This window comes from Paramisgurnus dabryanus, chromosome 7 (genome assembly GCF_030506205.2).
Source record: "Paramisgurnus dabryanus chromosome 7, PD_genome_1.1, whole genome shotgun sequence".
In the NCBI taxonomy this organism is placed as follows: Eukaryota; Metazoa; Chordata; class Actinopteri; order Cypriniformes; family Cobitidae; genus Paramisgurnus; species Paramisgurnus dabryanus.
The window spans coordinates 19,101,498-19,119,107 of NC_133343.1; the positions used below are offsets into that span (position 1 = coordinate 19,101,498).

General features: G+C 37.2%; 2 protein-coding genes across 6 annotated transcripts in view; one reads left to right on the top strand and one right to left on the bottom strand.

Annotated features, from left to right (window-relative positions):
• Positions 1-10,060, bottom strand: part of evi5b (ecotropic viral integration site 5b) — a 77,388-nt gene extending 67,328 nt beyond the window's left edge. For 3 of the 5 annotated variants that reach the window (XM_073815141.1, XM_073815138.1, XM_073815137.1), the window contains exon 1: positions 9,931-10,060. In XM_073815141.1, coding sequence (XP_073671242.1) covers positions 9,931-9,933 — 3 coding nt within the window. In that variant the 5' untranslated portion in view covers positions 9,934-10,060. Of the gene's footprint in view, positions 1-9,071; positions 9,280-9,930 lie in introns of those variants that run through there. The other 2 variants (XM_065240682.2, XM_073815139.1) reach the window with 2 other exon arrangements.
• A 1,511-nt stretch (positions 10,061-11,571) lies between these two features.
• Positions 11,572-17,566, top strand: rpl5b (ribosomal protein L5b). Its single transcript, XM_065264533.2, has 8 exons — positions 11,572-11,699; positions 12,159-12,228; positions 12,347-12,462; positions 12,706-12,840; positions 15,671-15,873; positions 16,217-16,394; positions 16,553-16,641; positions 17,399-17,566. The coding sequence occupies exons 1-8, from the start codon at positions 11,697-11,699 to the stop codon at positions 17,493-17,495; spliced, it is 891 nt and encodes a 296-aa protein (XP_065120605.1). The 5' UTR covers positions 11,572-11,696; the 3' UTR covers positions 17,496-17,566.
• Positions 17,567-17,610: the final 44 nt, after the last annotated feature.

Below are 17,610 nucleotides of genomic sequence, written 5' to 3' on the forward strand. Positions count from 1 at the left end.
GACGAAAGCCAGATCAGGTCTTTGTTTTTTTGCAGCATGGCAGGTCTGCAGTTCCTCGTTTCCTTTTCACAACCCTTGTGGGCCTCTGTACCATATTCACTGTACCATATTCACACAGCTGTTTCTGTGCACAAGGTGCTGCACCAACATGCAAATGCAAGCCATCTGGTTTCAAAAACCAAAACAATTTCAGACCCTTACCTGTGTACCCACCCATGAGCTCTGTGTTAAAAATCATGCTGAAAAGGAACTAAACATCTGCGATTCTGCACTGCGCCCATGACTGTTTCCTTCTCTCAGCTGGGGTGAGTCAGTACTGTAACTAATGAACTGAATATTTGGGTAGGCCCATATTAGCCTCTCTGGGGAACCAGCATTTTCGTACACAGAAAAGAAGAGCATCTGCTTGGTAACAGAACCTTATCACTTCCTTTACCCTGACCTCCTAAATGATTCATGCAGAGGCGCTGGACTATGTTTGCTGAATAAGACACAAGAAGAGAGGAAAGTCCTCATGCATTTTTATTGCGTTTGATGAGAAGCATTATGATATCACTTAGTTCTTTTACTGGAGTTTTTCACAAATAATTACAAAAATAGAAAAAACCAACCGAAATCCAGCACAATGACATCAGTTTAAGAACCGCCGCTCTGAAAGTTGCGAAAAACAGAACTTGAAACCTGTGCAGCAGTCTTGCACAATTCAGATGCAGAAGCAAACAACTATTATATTAAAGATACACAACTGATTAAGAACCACACATTTAATGTGAGCTATTAAAATGCAATGATCCATATTTTTTTGCAATCCCTTTATATACCGTGTCATTAACAGACACCATTTGACGTTAAAGACACTTGCAAACCAGCTTTAACACTTGCAATGGACATTTGGTCCATTCTGATGCAGTTTAGGGGATTCGCAAAGACACCGTTATGGCCCCAGTCTATGCTAGGCTAATGTCAGTAACAACCCATGACAGCCAGACCTTGGCTCATCCTGGAAGCAGAACATAAAAGTGATGTGCGTGCATTTTCTAGCCACACTGCTGGAGGTTTAGAAAGACTACTAGAATAAACAGACCTTTGAAAATGCTGAAGTCAACATAATTTTTTCCTCATTAAACTGGCCAGCAGATAAAAACCAGTGAGATAGTGAAGTCAATACTTATTAAAAACAGAAAGTCTGAAAATAATAACAGCATCTGTCAATGTGTCAAGCTGTGTACCTGCAGTATCCAAAACATGAATGCTGGCACAGATCCTGTAATGTATAGAAAAACAGGAAACAGGCTTAGAAAAGGCCAGCGTTTATGGTGCCATATCGCTATAGGCTCACCCTGCTAGGGACACTTGACAGGGGGATTCCCTTGCTGCTTGCTTGCTTGCTTTCATGTGGATTGACCGGATGTTGCATGACGATCGCAAAACCAAAGTTATAAAGATATACTTTTCTTTTAATTTTTAAATAAAATAGTTAACCAACAATTAACAAACTTGAATAACCAATGCTACAGATTACAAAATTGTTGTTTTAATAAATCTAGGTAACATCCAAGTATAGCACTCTAACAGCTTATCTAGCACTGCTTTTAAGACCTTTAAGGAAAGATATCACACTTCATTAAGATACTAAGGAATTAAAGTAATAAAAGGTGCGAGTTCAAACCACCTCACAGTAAGCAAACAGGAAAGAAAGAGCTGTGTCCCACTGTTGGTTAGAGATTCTGCTTCAGCTGTCCAAATAGTCTACAGGGGAGCCAACCATACAACACACATCAACTTACAAATCTTTAAAACAACAACCAACAAACGGTGCATGGGGTTGTTTTCCAAAACAGTGATTTATCATGCACAACACCTGTTCAGTACAAGGGGCAAATGCAAAAGTTGGGTACTTCTTAAGGCAAACTAAATCAAGGAACTATAAACACACTGGCAAGTCACTACTGAAGCATTCACTCATTCATTTTGGTGGTGGTGATTTTAGGCTATCTGAACAGCAGCAAAAACAGAGACAGTTATTAGTCTAACATGTGCATTTACTTTACATTAATGCATTTAGATGCTTTATCAAAAGCGACTTATAGTACTTTTTTTTCAGTATGAGTTTTCTCTGGGTCGAACCCATGACCTTTTGCAATGCTAACACAATGCTTTACAGATGAGCTACATAGAAGCACAAGAGCTAACAGGGCATTCTTGGTGAATAAAATTTTTTTTTAATGTAACAATATGTTTTCCTACTTCAGCTTATATAAGTTGTTCTTAGCATTATTCAGATGAAATATGTAAACAATGTGGTGCCATAAAAACATTGCGGTGTTTGTTTCTGTATCCTGCCTAGCCAAATTCTGCAACACTGGGTCAACCAATGGTGTAAGTTTTGGGTGGGACTATCTGTCTGTCCAATCAAAGAAAGACAAGATACCTTACTGAAAACCGCCATTATCTTTGTATTGGTATCTTTGCAGTATTGTAACATACATGAAGTTGCACACATCACTTTTAACCACACAGTAAAACTGTCAAAATCTGTAATAACAGAGTATGGCATGGAAGCTGCCAACAGACTTTTTATGCATTGTCTAAGGCTTCACACATGGACCAGATGGTCTGCTCCCACATTATGTAACACTAAACCACTGATTTATATCCATGCTTTAGGGACTTATTGTAACAAAATGTTTAAAGTTTTCAGAAAGCACACTTAAAGTTTAAAGATGTTCTCTGTATAGGCCTGCAGCAGGAGCCATCTTGCAGGTGGTGTCTTGTAAAAGTATGACAGTACCCTGAACTCTTCAGTCTAATAAAAACATATACAATATTATCTTTTATAATACACAGTGCTGACTACACTGAGGGTGCGCTTTCCACTGTGTGGTTAGGGATGGGTAACGATACTGGCACCGGTACCTACAATATTTGCCAAAATCAATCACCTAAACAAGCCGACAGCTTTTACAAACATTTGTGAAAGAATGGGTCGTTCTCATGATCTCACTGATTTTAAGCATGGTACAGTGATAGGTTGCCACCTGTGCAATAAGTCCATTCATGAAATTGCCTCCCTACTGAATATTCCACAGTCAACTGTTTGTAAAATTATAACAAAATGGAAGCAATTGGGAACAACAGCAACTCAGCCACGAAGTGGTAGGCTATGTGAAATCACAGAGTGGGGTCTGATGGATGACTCTGGGTTTGGCGGTTGCCAGGAGAATGGTACTTGCCTGACTGCATTGTGCCAACTGTAAAGTTTGGTGGAGGGGGGATTATGGTGTGGGGCTGTTTTTCAGGGTGGGCTTAGCCCCTTAGTTCCAGTGAAAGGAACTCTTAATGCTTCATCATACCAAGATATTTTGAAAAATGTCATGCTCCCAACTTTGTGGGAACAGTTGGGGGATGGCCCATTCCTGTTCCAACCTGACTGTGCACCAGTGCACAAAGCAAGGTCCATAAAAACATGGATGAGTGAGTTTGGTGTGGATGAATTTGACTGGCCTGCACAAAGTCCTGACCTCAACCCAACAGAACATATTTGGGATAAATTAGAGCAGAGACTAAATCGAGGCCTTCTCGTCCAACATCAGTGTCTGACCTTACAAATGTACTTTTGAAGAATGGTCAAAAATTCCCATAAACACACTCCTAAACCTTGTAGAAAGTCTAGTTTTATTTTATTTTTGAAAATTCTAAAGATCTAAAGTTCTTTATGTTATAGACAGGTACAATGTTTTCCGTCTATTCTGTCTTTTTTTAAAACATTCTGTTTAATATAAGTGAGTAATTTTGATAATTTATTGTTGTTCTGTTTGAATAAAAATAACATCAAAATACTGTGTCCATCTCATACAGCGCGAGATAAATGTTTATAAAGTCAGGTGCATAAAGCTTTTTTCTTCTCACAGCAAGACTAACTTGGAGTAAAACAAGATGAGTTGCTAATCAATTAACTGAAGAAAAAAAAATTTCCTCTGATTAATCGATTATGAAAATAATTATTTGTTGCCCTAATATCATCCATCTAATATGTTTTATATAAAAACAAGCTGTTTAATATAAGCAAGTTTGTCAGTGTACTATTTTATGGTTGAGTTTATCGTTAAGATTAATCATGAACAAACATTTGGTATTTTAAGTCAATATATAATGATCTAACCTTAAAAATCTAAAAAAGTACTACAGATTTTGAATATCTTTGCCAAATATATTTCTTTTCACATGTGCAATGTGTTTAAGAAGTACAGAAGGTGGAAAAAATCATCACCCGCACATCCCTGATAATACACATCTCTGTATGAGCACAAGTGTAAGTGTTATTTTTACATTCTGAGGCACAATTTGCAAAGTGAGATCAAAAGAGCGCGTGAATGCCGCAATTACACTTGCTCTGATGGCAGCAGGTAGCCTTGCCAGAGAAAGCAAATATGGTAATTTTTAATTTGGTAATTTCTTCAGAAGAATTGCTAAAACTTACTGTGTAGGGGTAGGCGGTATGACCAAAAATCCATTTCACAGAATGTCATTTATTTCACGGTATACATGTGTTTCAGTTTATATTGTTTATGGAATAAATACATTTGCACTCACTATAGCTTTTAACTAAATGCTCACCACAGTTTTAAAATATGGGCAAATTAAAGGTATACATATACATAATATAATACAGTATGTGCTTTATGTTGTTCTTCCATCCACCGTTATTTTGTGACTCTTTTTTCAAAGTATTAGTTTAGGCACCGGTAAAGTTTTAAAAGTATCGATTTGGCCCCGGTATTGCTAAGAAACCCAAACGATATCCATCCCTCTCTGTGGTCCGTCTAGGCTCGGCACAACTTGGCTCAGCTCACTTTACTTTGGCTTGCTTTAGATTTCCAACAACGCTTCAAAGCTGGTTTTATTATTGACTTATTGTTGTAGACTGCGTCCAAAAGCTAACACCTCATTCAGACCACCATTGACTTTCTGGCTGTGTGTCGCCCATCTCTTTCAATGAGGTGTTTCTAAATCTGGTTGTCATAACAAATGAGTACCGTCCACTACGGCAGCACGATAAATCGCATGTGATTGTCATGCACATCTCGTCAGTAAAGCCGGTTCTTTGATTAGTAGAATATCGCCATCAGCTGCTTTCAGATGGAGCGGCATTTACTACACAAAGCCGTAGTTCACTGACAATCAGGGCAATTTCGCATTATTTATTGCGAACATATCACCTGCGAAATGGCCCAGCTTGTCAGTGAACTAGGGATGCTAAACAATTAATCGCGATTAATCGTTAGCAAAATAAAAGTTTTTGTTTACATCACATATGTGTGTAAACTGTGTATAATAAATATATATATATATATATATATATATATATATATATATATATATATATATATATGAACACATTCATGTATAATTTTAAGATTTTTTTAAATATATATTAAGTATTTATATTTATATATAATATAAATTATACATAAATATACAAATGTTTATACACATGTAAACATTTCTAAAACATATACATGCATGTGTGTACATTTATTTATACAAATTTATTATACACAGTTCACACACATATATGATGTAAACAAAAACTTTTATTCTGCTAACGATTAATCGCGATTAATTGTTTAGCATCCCTACAGTGAACTAAGGCTTTGTTTAGTAAATGCTGCTCCGTTTGAAAGCAAGGGATGGCGATTTACTACTAATCAAGGCTTTACCGACGAGATGCGCATTCCTATCGCATGCAATTTATCATGCAGCCCTACCCTCCACTCCAGGAACTGACGAGAGAAGAATGAGGTGAACTCCACTGCTTCGCTTCCAAAAATCGCTCAACATTTCCGTAAAGGAATTCAGTTTGAAATATAAATGGAGAGTGCTTTATTGATAACTAATCTAATATTTTAAAAACTGCAACTTTTTTCCACTAGAAATGCAATCAAAAACTTATCAAAAACCCTAAATTATGTTCCAGACATGTTTTTTGGTCGTCATTTTTATTTCAAACTTAAGCACGACCAATCGCATTCCCAGAACAGAATTGTGGGACATTAAAGGCAGCAAAGGATACATCTATGCTGTCATCAAAAATCGACAGGAAGTAAAGCAAACATTGGATCGGGACGTGCCTTGATGCCTTCCTGCCCTGGAATGCCCTCTGAAGGCAACATTTAAGAGCATTCAAACCCAACCCTAGTTTCACTGCCTCTGCCGTGACTTCATCATACATGTGAAAACATTTACTTTGTTACTGAAACATCTGTAGACTAAAAAGTCTGTTAAGGTGTCCAAAAGTTAACCAGCTGCACTGAAATGTGAATTGTCAGTGAATTGAGCACATGACAGGGTCACTGGACTTCATGTTTTCCTGTTTTTCTGTCTCAGTATATACGAAAAAAAAAGATTTTACCAATTTCTTTACCAAGTACAAATACAAAGTTTACAAATTTACCCAGATTAATGTAGATGTAGCCTGAGGTCTAAATTGTTATGTTCAAATCCAATTATGCAGACAGCCAGATTGAAGGTCTTACATGGCAATTATTCTTCTACAGATTAAATACGATTCTGTACCAAATTTTCTGATCACATTTATCAATCGTATTGAGTTCAAAAATATATTTTTTATTAAGGTATTTACATGAAAGCTTTTTCTTCTGAGTTATTACTACACGTTATATCACGTTGTATGTAAACATTTCACTGTTAGACCAAGAAAGACAGGAACACAACCATCAGCCCCCTGACCTTCCCAATTAAGGCACCAGTACACCTTGTAAATCAAGCAGATTTATTTTGGCTGTGTGTTATACCTTTCCTCCCTCTTTCAACGGTCAGCACTTTGCAGTGAAGATAGCTGATGTCTGCGTTACAGCAAGCATGCACTTTCAACCTGTGGCCTACTGCCTGACTCAAATGTTACCTCTTAGAAATTCCCTCTGTCATGCAGTCTGAGATGCCAAGATAGTCTTAAAAAGGAAGGGGAACTGCGATAATGCCTGCTTGCAAAGCTAACACAAGTTCCATTTGCTCAGGTTAAATAGAAGCTTAATGTGTAAGCAAGTATGCGTATTTGTGTTTGGCTAGTGAGAAAGGCATAAAGGAAAGACGAAGCCACTTAGAACAGACATTCTTGTAGAAGATTATCTATTTAAAGTGAATAATATAAAATGGGTAATACTAACATAGCTATTAGGCTAATACATGTTTGTCTAAGAAGTAGAAAATTGCATTATTTGCTCCTTAAAATGTTATAGGAAACTTCAAAAGCACTTCACAAATTGCACCTTTTGTCACACATGAAAGGTTGTAGTAGGCAAGTACTAGCAGGTCATTCTAAGCTCTACCAGGGTCGAGTAATGCTTTTGGTTAAAATCTCAAGCACCATACCCAAACCGTAAATTCCACAAGCCCCTCTATGAGATCTGCTATAACAACCTTAAACCTGACTGGATCATCAACCATTAGCAACAACACAAAACCCCACAAGTTCTGTGCTATTTTAAATACAATATGATCAGCCAGACAAATAAATCAAATCTTATCATATGACTGAAACGTATTCCTCGGTCACTGTTTCCTGAATGTGCTTTTTCCAGTAATATGCCACAACAGCACATAACTTTGTGGTTTAACACACACAGAGTAGAGAAGTTGAACTGAGAAGATCCAGTGGTTTATGTTTCACTTATGATTTTATAAACAAGAAGGTTTGAGAATAAAGTTAAGGGGTCTGACAGGTATTAATTTAAACTGAAATAAGATGATACCTTTGACTAATAAATAAATAAAATATAAACATTTTGGACAGTATCCCTAATTCATTTAACAATGTATCATACTACTGTACTTGGCATATATTCATGTTTACATTCTATTAGTATGGAACGTCTAATGTTTCGGCAACAATATATTGGCTTTAACTGATGTTCAACAGCAATAACAGATAACAACGCAAGATTACACATGCCATCTAAAATGTCTAAAAAAATAATATTTATGACACAATTGACCTTGAAATAAAGCTATTGTGCAGGCTTCATTTAAATATCCAGCAAAACAGACAATGTGATATAGCTTTTGGATCCTTTCCTTCTGGATATCGGCCATAATGTTGAAGTCATCACAAATTTTACAATCCATCTGAGCTAATATACTGGCACACCCATACATCTAGTTGGTAACCTAGTCAAATTCCCCGAAACTTTTTAGATGATCTACTGCATAATACAAAGTAAAGGAAGTAAGGCAACATTTTTAAGTGGAAAACACCCGGGCTGCATAGCTTATGGTCTGTATTCAGTCACCGGGGCATATCTAATAACTTTCTTTTAAAAACACTATAAAAACACAATGTATTCATGAGTTTGTTGTCGTTTAAGGCGACCACACTTCACTGGTTTGATCAAAGTATGATGCTTGGGAGTAACCCCACCCAGAGACAAATAACGTGGCACTGTGATCCGTGACAATGTTTTGATCACATGCACGTGCGGTAACCTCCGATGACCTGGGACGGTGTACGTTTACTTGCACATGTGTGGACCTAATGGTCAAACGCAATGAAATTAAAAGCGGACATCTGCACTGGTAATTGAATATCTGCTGGCAAACAACCCACCGAGTAGCTCATAAGATCAAACGTATCGTACATTATGTATGCAAGACTTGAAGTAAACCATTAAAACAATAAAATATTGGCAGAATATTATAGCAGGTTATAACAACGTAGCGTGTATATCAATGTTTTCTTATACATACATGTTGACTAGCCCTAATCAGTTTGTTTTTAGATGCCCAGAGGCTGTGGCTAAAAGAGTTAGCAGTAGTGGCTAACGGATAGTATACATCTCAATCTGGGCTGTTTAAAGAGTCCCCAAGCTGGCAAGCTGTTAAATCGTATTTGAGTACTTTAACGGTAACTGTACTTCAGTAGCTGGTAAGACATGGAGTGAAATAAGACAAATAACTAAACGGACAACTATTTAAGTTAAACAAGCAACGGACGTTGGTCGGATAGCCTTTTACTGCAACAGGCACACACACTAAAACCGTCTCAAATTGTTTACCTTGAAGCCTTTTTCAATCCCAAGGGTTTGAGCTAAATATTAACTTTCCATGGAGCAGGATAAAGTTGCATAACCAAGCACGCTAGGGTTCAAGCCCGACGTCAGCGGTCAGTTTTTACTGGGGCAGGATTTCAACAGTCCAGTCCATAGAGAGACTCGGCGTAGAAGCCCTTGTATGCGCAGACTGCAGCTCCTCCAGCAGTCACTCATGCCACCAGAATAGACTATGCGTCGCACTGAAGAGAACCGCGCATGCGCATACATGTATGATTACTAACTCTCTATCACCCTCTGCTGTAAACAGAAGGACGCACATAAACATAACTTGCTAGACAGTACAGAATAGGGATGAAATAATACTAAATGTATAAAAGTATAAAACAAGAGCATTTCATTATGGCAAATAAGACAAATTATTTCATTGTACTTTTTTAATGATTCAACGAGGCTTAATGGTTACTGTAGGCAACACAGAAAGACAATCCTTGAATATAAAAAGAAATAAGTTTATTTTGAATTATGTCATTATCGTTGACTATTATGGGTTATAATAATCCCTTATCTATGTGTTTTTCATAAACCATTGAGATAGCCTTTACAAGAAATATCAATAAAGGATAATACCAATGGAGTCAGTCACAACACAGGAGTTCAACCTTCAGGATACATTTTACTATTTGAAGCAATAGGTCAAAAACAACATTTGATAGTTGAACGTTTGTAAGTAGATAACCAAATGGGTCTTGTCATTTTAATCATACTTTGTCACTATTGTCTATTAAGTGATGTAATGTTTATAAATTTCAATATAAAACCATTGGTTAAATAAAACTAGACCTAACAGTAAAATAAAACTCACCATCAGATGGCTAGATCTTTTGTGAAATGTAGACTTTTCTCAGACTTACATGAAGTTAATGATTGGACAGACAGTTCCGAAACACTTCTGGCAGAAGATTTCGCACAGACAACTAACTTTTCTGGTTTTCCCTGGTTGTGCTGACGTTGATGTCATTTCTTTCTGGTGTAGGACAGGACACACCTTTCTTTTCTCCAACAATGCATCACTGACGCAGGAATCCAGCCTGTGAGACTTCCTTTACGTGAAACCTAATAAAAAAAAGAGAGAGAGAATTAACCCTCTTTCTCATAAGAAATGTGTTCATGTCCTTTCCTATGAAGGCGTGTCTATAACAGTTCAGACGTCAAAACAGTTCTGTCAGCATTGCCAAAAAAGATCCAGCTTAAATCTGACAAAATGATTATAGAACAATTGCTCTACATCTCTTAAAGGTGACATAGAATGATTGAACGGGGTATTTATCCTTGTTCTGTGATGTGACATGTAGACAATTTTTTTGGGGGGTCTGTAATGCCTTAGAAGCTTCCTAAAAACCTCTCTCAGATAGCTCTATTAGGGTGGGGGATTTTAAACAAGTGGTTTTGCACCTATTTAGCTCCCACTACTGGCTTAACTTGCAATCTCATTACTGATTGGCTGACTTTGCTGCCACTCAAAAAATGTAGCCAATTATTTTGAAGTGGAGGGGCAGTGAGATGCCTGTGATGTCATAAGCATCAGTTTTTCAGATTGGGCTGTTTTCTGGCTGACATTTCTAAAAGAGCAATTTCTATGAGACTGAGATGTTTAGCACTTTTTGTATGTTTGTGAATGCGGGTAGACTACCATTATTCAACAAAGACAAGGTAAAAATGGTTTTTCATTCTCAGTCCCCTTTAATCAAGGCCCATATTTATTAAATTGAATATTTTGAATATGATTTTCAGTATGGCAATATTAAACATTGAATTTGCAGTGTAATTACAGTAACTAATTATATTTGCATTATACAAAGTGGTTACTTTAAATTGACAGAAATTTATTTTAAGCAAACATTTCATTCAGGCAACTACCGTGTAATGTTAAAGCAAAGAAAACATCTGAGCAATTCCAGCATTATGCATGTGACATTAGCTGTGAAAAATTGAAATATAAATTCTTAGAGAGTGCATATATTACTAACATATGGAACCATCTATTTATATCCTCCAATAATTGGAGAAGGGATGGCTCTTTAAAGAACACTTAATATTTATTCTAATTACATTTTTGTATGGGAATTTGAGGGAAAAAAACGATATGGACGTGACATTTTTCCATTATAGACGTGACAGTTCTGAAATTTGCTTTTACTTAAATATGGAAAATAACGAAAAATTCTTTAAATGAAACTTTGCATGATAAGGATGATTACATGGGATTGGCCACCTTGTTTTCTCTTATTGGTTCTTTTGGTGGTATATGTTCCTGTAGATCTCATCATTGTTTTATAAAATATAAGGTACTAGCATTTATTAGAAAAAATATTTAATTGCTTAATTATTATTTTTTAAAACAGTGACTTGGATCCTTGATAATTTGTGTGCTATACCATCATAATTTCAGTTATACATCCAAAACAGCAGAGGTCCTCGTACTTTTTCATTTTAAAAGTATTGTCTCGCTTCCTGCGGACGGTATTTACGACGCATGCGCACATCATACTTTCCTTTTCCAGTGCAGCGGAGTCAAAACTCCCTAGTTTGGCTCCAGGCTCCGGCTTCGGAGACTAAAAAGTCTGCAAAATGGTCAGTACAGCGCCGCAATAATCTTATTATCATGTTCCCTAAAGATTGTGTTCTTGTTTATTGTCCTCACGTTATATTGTTATGGTCGTTAATAAAAGGATGGATTAAGATTTTCTCGGACAATCTGAGTCCGGTGTGAGATCGAACGTGGCCTTATGGCAGATTTTAAGCCCTTCCCACATGAGTACTGTAGAGCGATGCATACTGCATTTTTTGTCAACAGCTAAATTGATGGTCCCAACACGTTTAAAATGCATTAAGAAGCATAAACACCCGATCGGGTGTTTCTGGGAAATAGCTTAACATGTTTAATGCTAATGTGCTAAGCTTGCAGACGTGAGCATGTTTGCTGGCCATAACAATCAGATGACTTAAGTTCTTATTGCAGCAAAATTTCAGTTTTACGTCATATAGATTTAAAGGTGAAGATCTGACTTTGACTGTTTTGTTGTCTTTTAGGGATTTGTTAAAGTAGTGAAGAACAAGGCCTATTTCAAGAGGTACCAGGTAAAGTTCAGGAGAAGGAGAGGTAAAGTTTATTTGTCATTGTATTGTAATTTATTAATATTCTAGTTAATGTTCAGATCTTTTAAAATAACTTTTGGATACAGCCTTATTGTTTTGTCTTGTTTATTTTTTCTTTCTAGAGGGTAAAACTGATTACTTTGCCCGCAAGCGCCTGGTTATCCAAGACAAGAACAAGTACAACACACCCAAGTATAGGATGATTGTCCGTTTCACCAACCGAGACATCATCTGCCAGGTTGGTGTAAAGCTACTGTAATACCCAGAAAATGCCAGGCATAACATTTTGTTCTGTGACACATCTTCAATATATTGATCTTCATAGATTATATTCAAATCGTGTCATCGACGTTTGCATATTACTGTTTTGTAGTGGATGTTATTTGTTCATGTGTAAAGTCCATAAGCCCAAAACCTGACGAACTTGGGCTGTAGTGTTAATTTTTATGTGTCGAGTCAAATCTTGATGTTTTTTCCTCAGATCGCCTATGCCAAGATCGAGGGTGACATGATTGTGTGTGCGGCCTACTCTCATGAGCTGCCCAAGTATGGCATCAGTGTGGGTTTGACGAATTATGCTGCAGCCTACTGCACTGGGCTACTGCTCGCCCGCAGGGTAAGTCACAGTCCCAACATTTGACATCCTAAAACCGATTGATAGAAATTTACCTTGCAGCTCAGGAGCTTTTACCGTGCTGATAAATACATTAGCTGGCATTCATCACACACATTGTGTTCCTGTGGCTTATAGGGTTGAAGAGTAGTGGTTTTCATACTGGGGGCTGCGAGGGGTACTCTTTGGGTTGGTGACAGAATTTGTCTAAAATGTGACTTGAGAGAAAATGCATTTTGCGTGCCAGTTTGTAGTTTTTGTAGACCTTGCTGAATCATCTTAATTGTTGGCTTGACAGGGACAGTCTGTGTATGCACGGCTGCTACAACAGGAACCAACAGCTATATGGTGTGATCCAATCACAAGCAAATGCCTAATAGTCCTGGGTTTTAATGGGGGTTGGGTCTCTTACAAGCACTTGTGATTAGATTTTAATAGAGTAGAATGCTTGTTTTATTAGAGTACCTGAATTAATTAAACTAACATAATCTGTCACTAGATGCTACTGTCAGACATATCAAACATGTTCTATGAGCACAGACCTCATAAGATAGTGTATCCATTTCACCTAGATTTGTTGAATCTGTAACTGGCTTGACATGTTCTGATAGTTGTGTATGAGTTAAATTTTTCTGTAGTTTGGGAACTTTATATTAAAGTGTGTACTTTAAGTAGGGCCCTTTAAAATCCGTTTAATTTTTTCCCAAATTCCGTTTTATCTGCTTAAATTTTTGGCAATTTTTTTTACCCTTTACTGTTATTTTAGTCATAAAGAGTGTGCCTTATATATTAATGATTAAAATGTAAATGATTTTGGGAAAAACGGGATAACACGATTACTTAATGACTGTAAAACATGCATTTATACACACACACCCTCCTCAATTCAATGCATTGTTTAGTGTTGTTGCAGAAGGCTACAACAAGGTGTCAAAGCAGTGGTGCCTTCAGAGGTGCCTTAAACACATCGGTCCAGCAGAACGCGATCCATATTTTAAACACAAACGCTTAAAATGCATATAACTTTACAAACATACACAGGATTAGTGATCTGACTTTGGACAGCATGAGCGCATAGCTCTTTGCACGTGCGAGCGAAAGAGAGACAGAGAGCGGCGCGACAATGCAGATGATTATATTTATAATGTGAGGGATAGTTTGCCTCAGCTCGCATGAAATGCATAAAACTGAACAAATACATGAGGATTTGTGCTCGGACTTCGCACAGATACGAGAGCACGTGCACGTGAGAGAGGTGCAGTGAGAGAGACGTGGATGAGAGGGTGCATGTATCTTTGCGCTCACAGTGAACGAAATGTTGACAACTTTTCAAAATAACAGTTCTCCGGTCACATAAAAGAAATGTTGGAACTGCTCGTAACTAAGTGCTTAGCGTCGAATTTCTTAATTTTTTAGCTGACGATAGCAGAGTCGTGGAGAGCCGCTTCGCCATGGTTTCAGTGTTCTGGATGGGTCTGAAACGACGGGAGATGTGAGACATCCCCCAGTCTGCATTTCCCCCAGACATACATTCTTCTCCCACACAAAAACAGAATTATATTCAAAATATGTAAAATTCCGCGTTAACACTAGATTCCGTTTTAATTTGCCAATTCCGTGATCGCAGAAATTATAGGGCCCTATTTAAGTATATGAAGGCGGCTTATCAAGTAAACCTGAGCAGTTTAATTTCCCAAGATAAGTCTGTGGCTTATACACAAGTGTCCCAAATGGCTTCATACAGTCATCCTTTGTCATTGTAAGTCACTTTTGCTAAATGACTTAATGTAAAAGAAATAACGTGCTATATTAAAAAATGAGGGCAATGTATGCTTTTGAATAGCTTGTATAGTTTTATTTTTGCCTTGAATATTTACAGACATAGAAATTGGTTAATAGGAGCAACAACTAATGTGTTAACAATTATTATGAGGTCTTATTTAAGAAAGTTTAATTCCTTTAATTGAACTTTTGAGCAAAATGTGTTTATATAATCGCAAACACAGGTGTTTTTAAATTTAGTTGGGATATAGCCTTTGAAGCTGGTATGGCGTAAAGAAAGAAGAAATTTAGTTGGGTGGTTTGGTTTTGAACTCTTACATAGCCAGCATAGCATAAAACACTTGTATTGGTGAATTGATTTTTGTAGTGGCCTTGTAGTTGGCCCATTGGTAACACATTATAATTGCTAATAAAAATAATTTTATATAAAACAGGGCTCCAGACTAACTTTTTTCACTAGGAGCACAGATGGCCCCCAACTGAAAATTTTAGGGGCGCAACCAAAAAATTTAGGGGCACACATAGTAAATCAACATGCTGATCAAATAATCACATTTCTACAAATTTCAACTGTATTACTAATAAATACTCTGATGATAGATGCAGAAAGTACAATGTGCCATTTCAAATTCAGTGTCACATCACAAAAAAAGGTCAAATTTACTGGTCGCACATGTGCGACTGGATGTTAAATTCAGTGGCACACACTCAAATTTTGGTAGCAGTCTGGAGCCCTGTAAAATTGTAACACAAGAGTTGGATATGAAAAATAAGGTGAACAGTATGTACTTCAGTTCCACTTTAGCACCCATGTTTTTTTGTTTGTGTGACTTCATATTAAGAAGAGAATCAAAACGGCATGTCTAATGACATTGCTCTGGTTTTATGGAAATTAAAAAGGAGGAGTGGGTGGATTTTTTTTTTTTCCCTTGTAGGGTGGCTGGTTCACACACTGCCAACACACATTTATGTTCAAACACTTTGTAAAACTGGACTTTCTATAATATGGACTTTTAACTGAACCACTGTTTGTACTTTGTACTGTTTGCAGCTGCTGAACAAATTTGGCCTTGATAAAGTGTATGAAGGGCAGGTAGAGATCACCGGCGATGAGTTCAATGTGGAGAGCATCGATGGACAGCCAGGGGCTTTCACCTGCTACCTGGATGCGGGCCTGGCCAGAACCACCACTGGCAACAAGGTGTTCGGAGCTCTGAAGGGAGCGGTGGATGGAGGTCTCTCCATTCCTCACAGGTACGTCTCCCACCTCTTACTTTGAATGCATTTGATTACTTTATTGAAATGGGATTTTTTTTCTTGTTGTACGTTTCTGTGCTTGATGATGAGACCTCTTGAAACTGAGCAATTTGTAGTTGGTCCTTCATTTGCTCGACTGATGTGACTGCGTTTCAAGACGGGGCTGAGAGCAACTTGGTTTACGTTAGAAGCTACAAAATTGTGCTTGAGCTTAGTGTGCATTTTTTAAAGAAAGCTACATTCCAAGGTTATAGTTAATAGTGCATGGTTTGAAAGGTCATATTAAAAAAAGCTATTTTTGTAATCCTATAAACTTTTCAATCAAATTTTTAACTCTTAGCACCAAGCGGTTCCCTGGCTATGACTCTGAAAGCAAGGAGTTTAATGCAGAGGTCCACCGCAAGCACATCCTGGGCCTGAACATTTCTGAATACATGAAATACTTGATGGAGGAAGATGAGGAGGCATACAAGAAACAGTTCTCTCGCTTCATCAAGAACGGTGTAAACCCTGATGGGGTATGTTTTGAAAGTTGTTTTGTTGTATTAGGCTTTAAATATGCACAACTCTTTTAATATTAGATTAAATCATTATAGCCACAACTATTGTGAACTGTACAAGATTATTAACATCAGATTATTGTTTTACGGATTTCTGATGCACATCTTTTCCTTAGATTGAGGAAATGTACAAAAAGGCACATGCAGCGATCCGGGACAACCCAGTGCACGAAAAGAAACCTAAGCGGGAAGTCAAAAAGAAGAGGTATGGATGTTTTTACTTGTTCCTTTATGTTGAAGTTATTTTAACTCTTTCCCCGCAAGCCTTTCTAAAGTTCCCAGCCAGCTCTTTTTATGATTTTTACAAAAGTTGAATGCATTCCAGAAAATTTTCTTCTTTAAATATATAAACATAGATTTATATCAAATGAAAGTATAGACCCTCAAAAGTTTCATCCTATCTTTATTTGTGGGTTGGTTTCTTAAAAAATACCAAATTAGAGATAATTGTGTTTTTGTGAAGGACTTTTGATAGAGACCAGATTTAGAGCAATGATCAAAACATACAGAGTTTGATCTGTTTGCCACAAGGGGATACTACTTGGTTTTATAAGTTGGTAAGAGCATCACCTGGTGGATAATAGCGCAAATATGGACTGGTCAATGGCGGGGAAAGAGTTAAAATTATAAATCTTAAGAGCTGTTAATTGTATATTTCTGCTGCTTGATGATGATGAAAGAAGGCTGAGCAAATTGTAGTTGGTCCTTGATTTGCACAGTTGATGAAAGCTTTTCAAGACGGGTCTGAGAGCAGCTTTGGGTAATTAATGGGTATTCTGAGAGTTAATCTATGCTGGGTTTTCGTAAAGCAGGATAAGATTAATAAATTTGACTTCGAACTTGGTACATTGAACTTGAGATGGTCAAGACAACTTGATAACTCCCCCTCTTAAGTGATTACTTTTAAACCTTATGTCTTGCTGAATATTTTTTGGGTAAAAATTAATTGGTTCTTTTGACAGGTGGAATCGTGCCAAGCTCACATTGGCTCAGAGAAAAGATCGCGTTGCTCAGAAGAAGGCCAGCTTCCTTCGAGCCCAGGCTGCAGAGGAAGACTAGAGCTTCATTCGGCTTTCCTCCTGTTTGTGCAAAAATACTTTGTTCTAATAAATATATCAGAAAAGACTTCATTCTGTGTCAGTCACACTTCACTTATTTTGCAGACATCCTGCAT

What these genes read in the sequence shown, in the direction of transcription:
- rpl5b (XM_065264533.2), top strand. An exon ending in ACGGTGTAAACCCTGATGGG is followed by an intron (nt 16,395 to 16,552) that starts GTATGTTTTGAA and finishes TCTTTTCCTTAG; the next exon opens with ATTGAGGAAATGTACAAAAA. An exon ending in CGGGAAGTCAAAAAGAAGAG is followed by an intron (nt 16,642 to 17,398) that starts GTATGGATGTTT and finishes TTCTTTTGACAG; the next exon opens with GTGGAATCGTGCCAAGCTCA.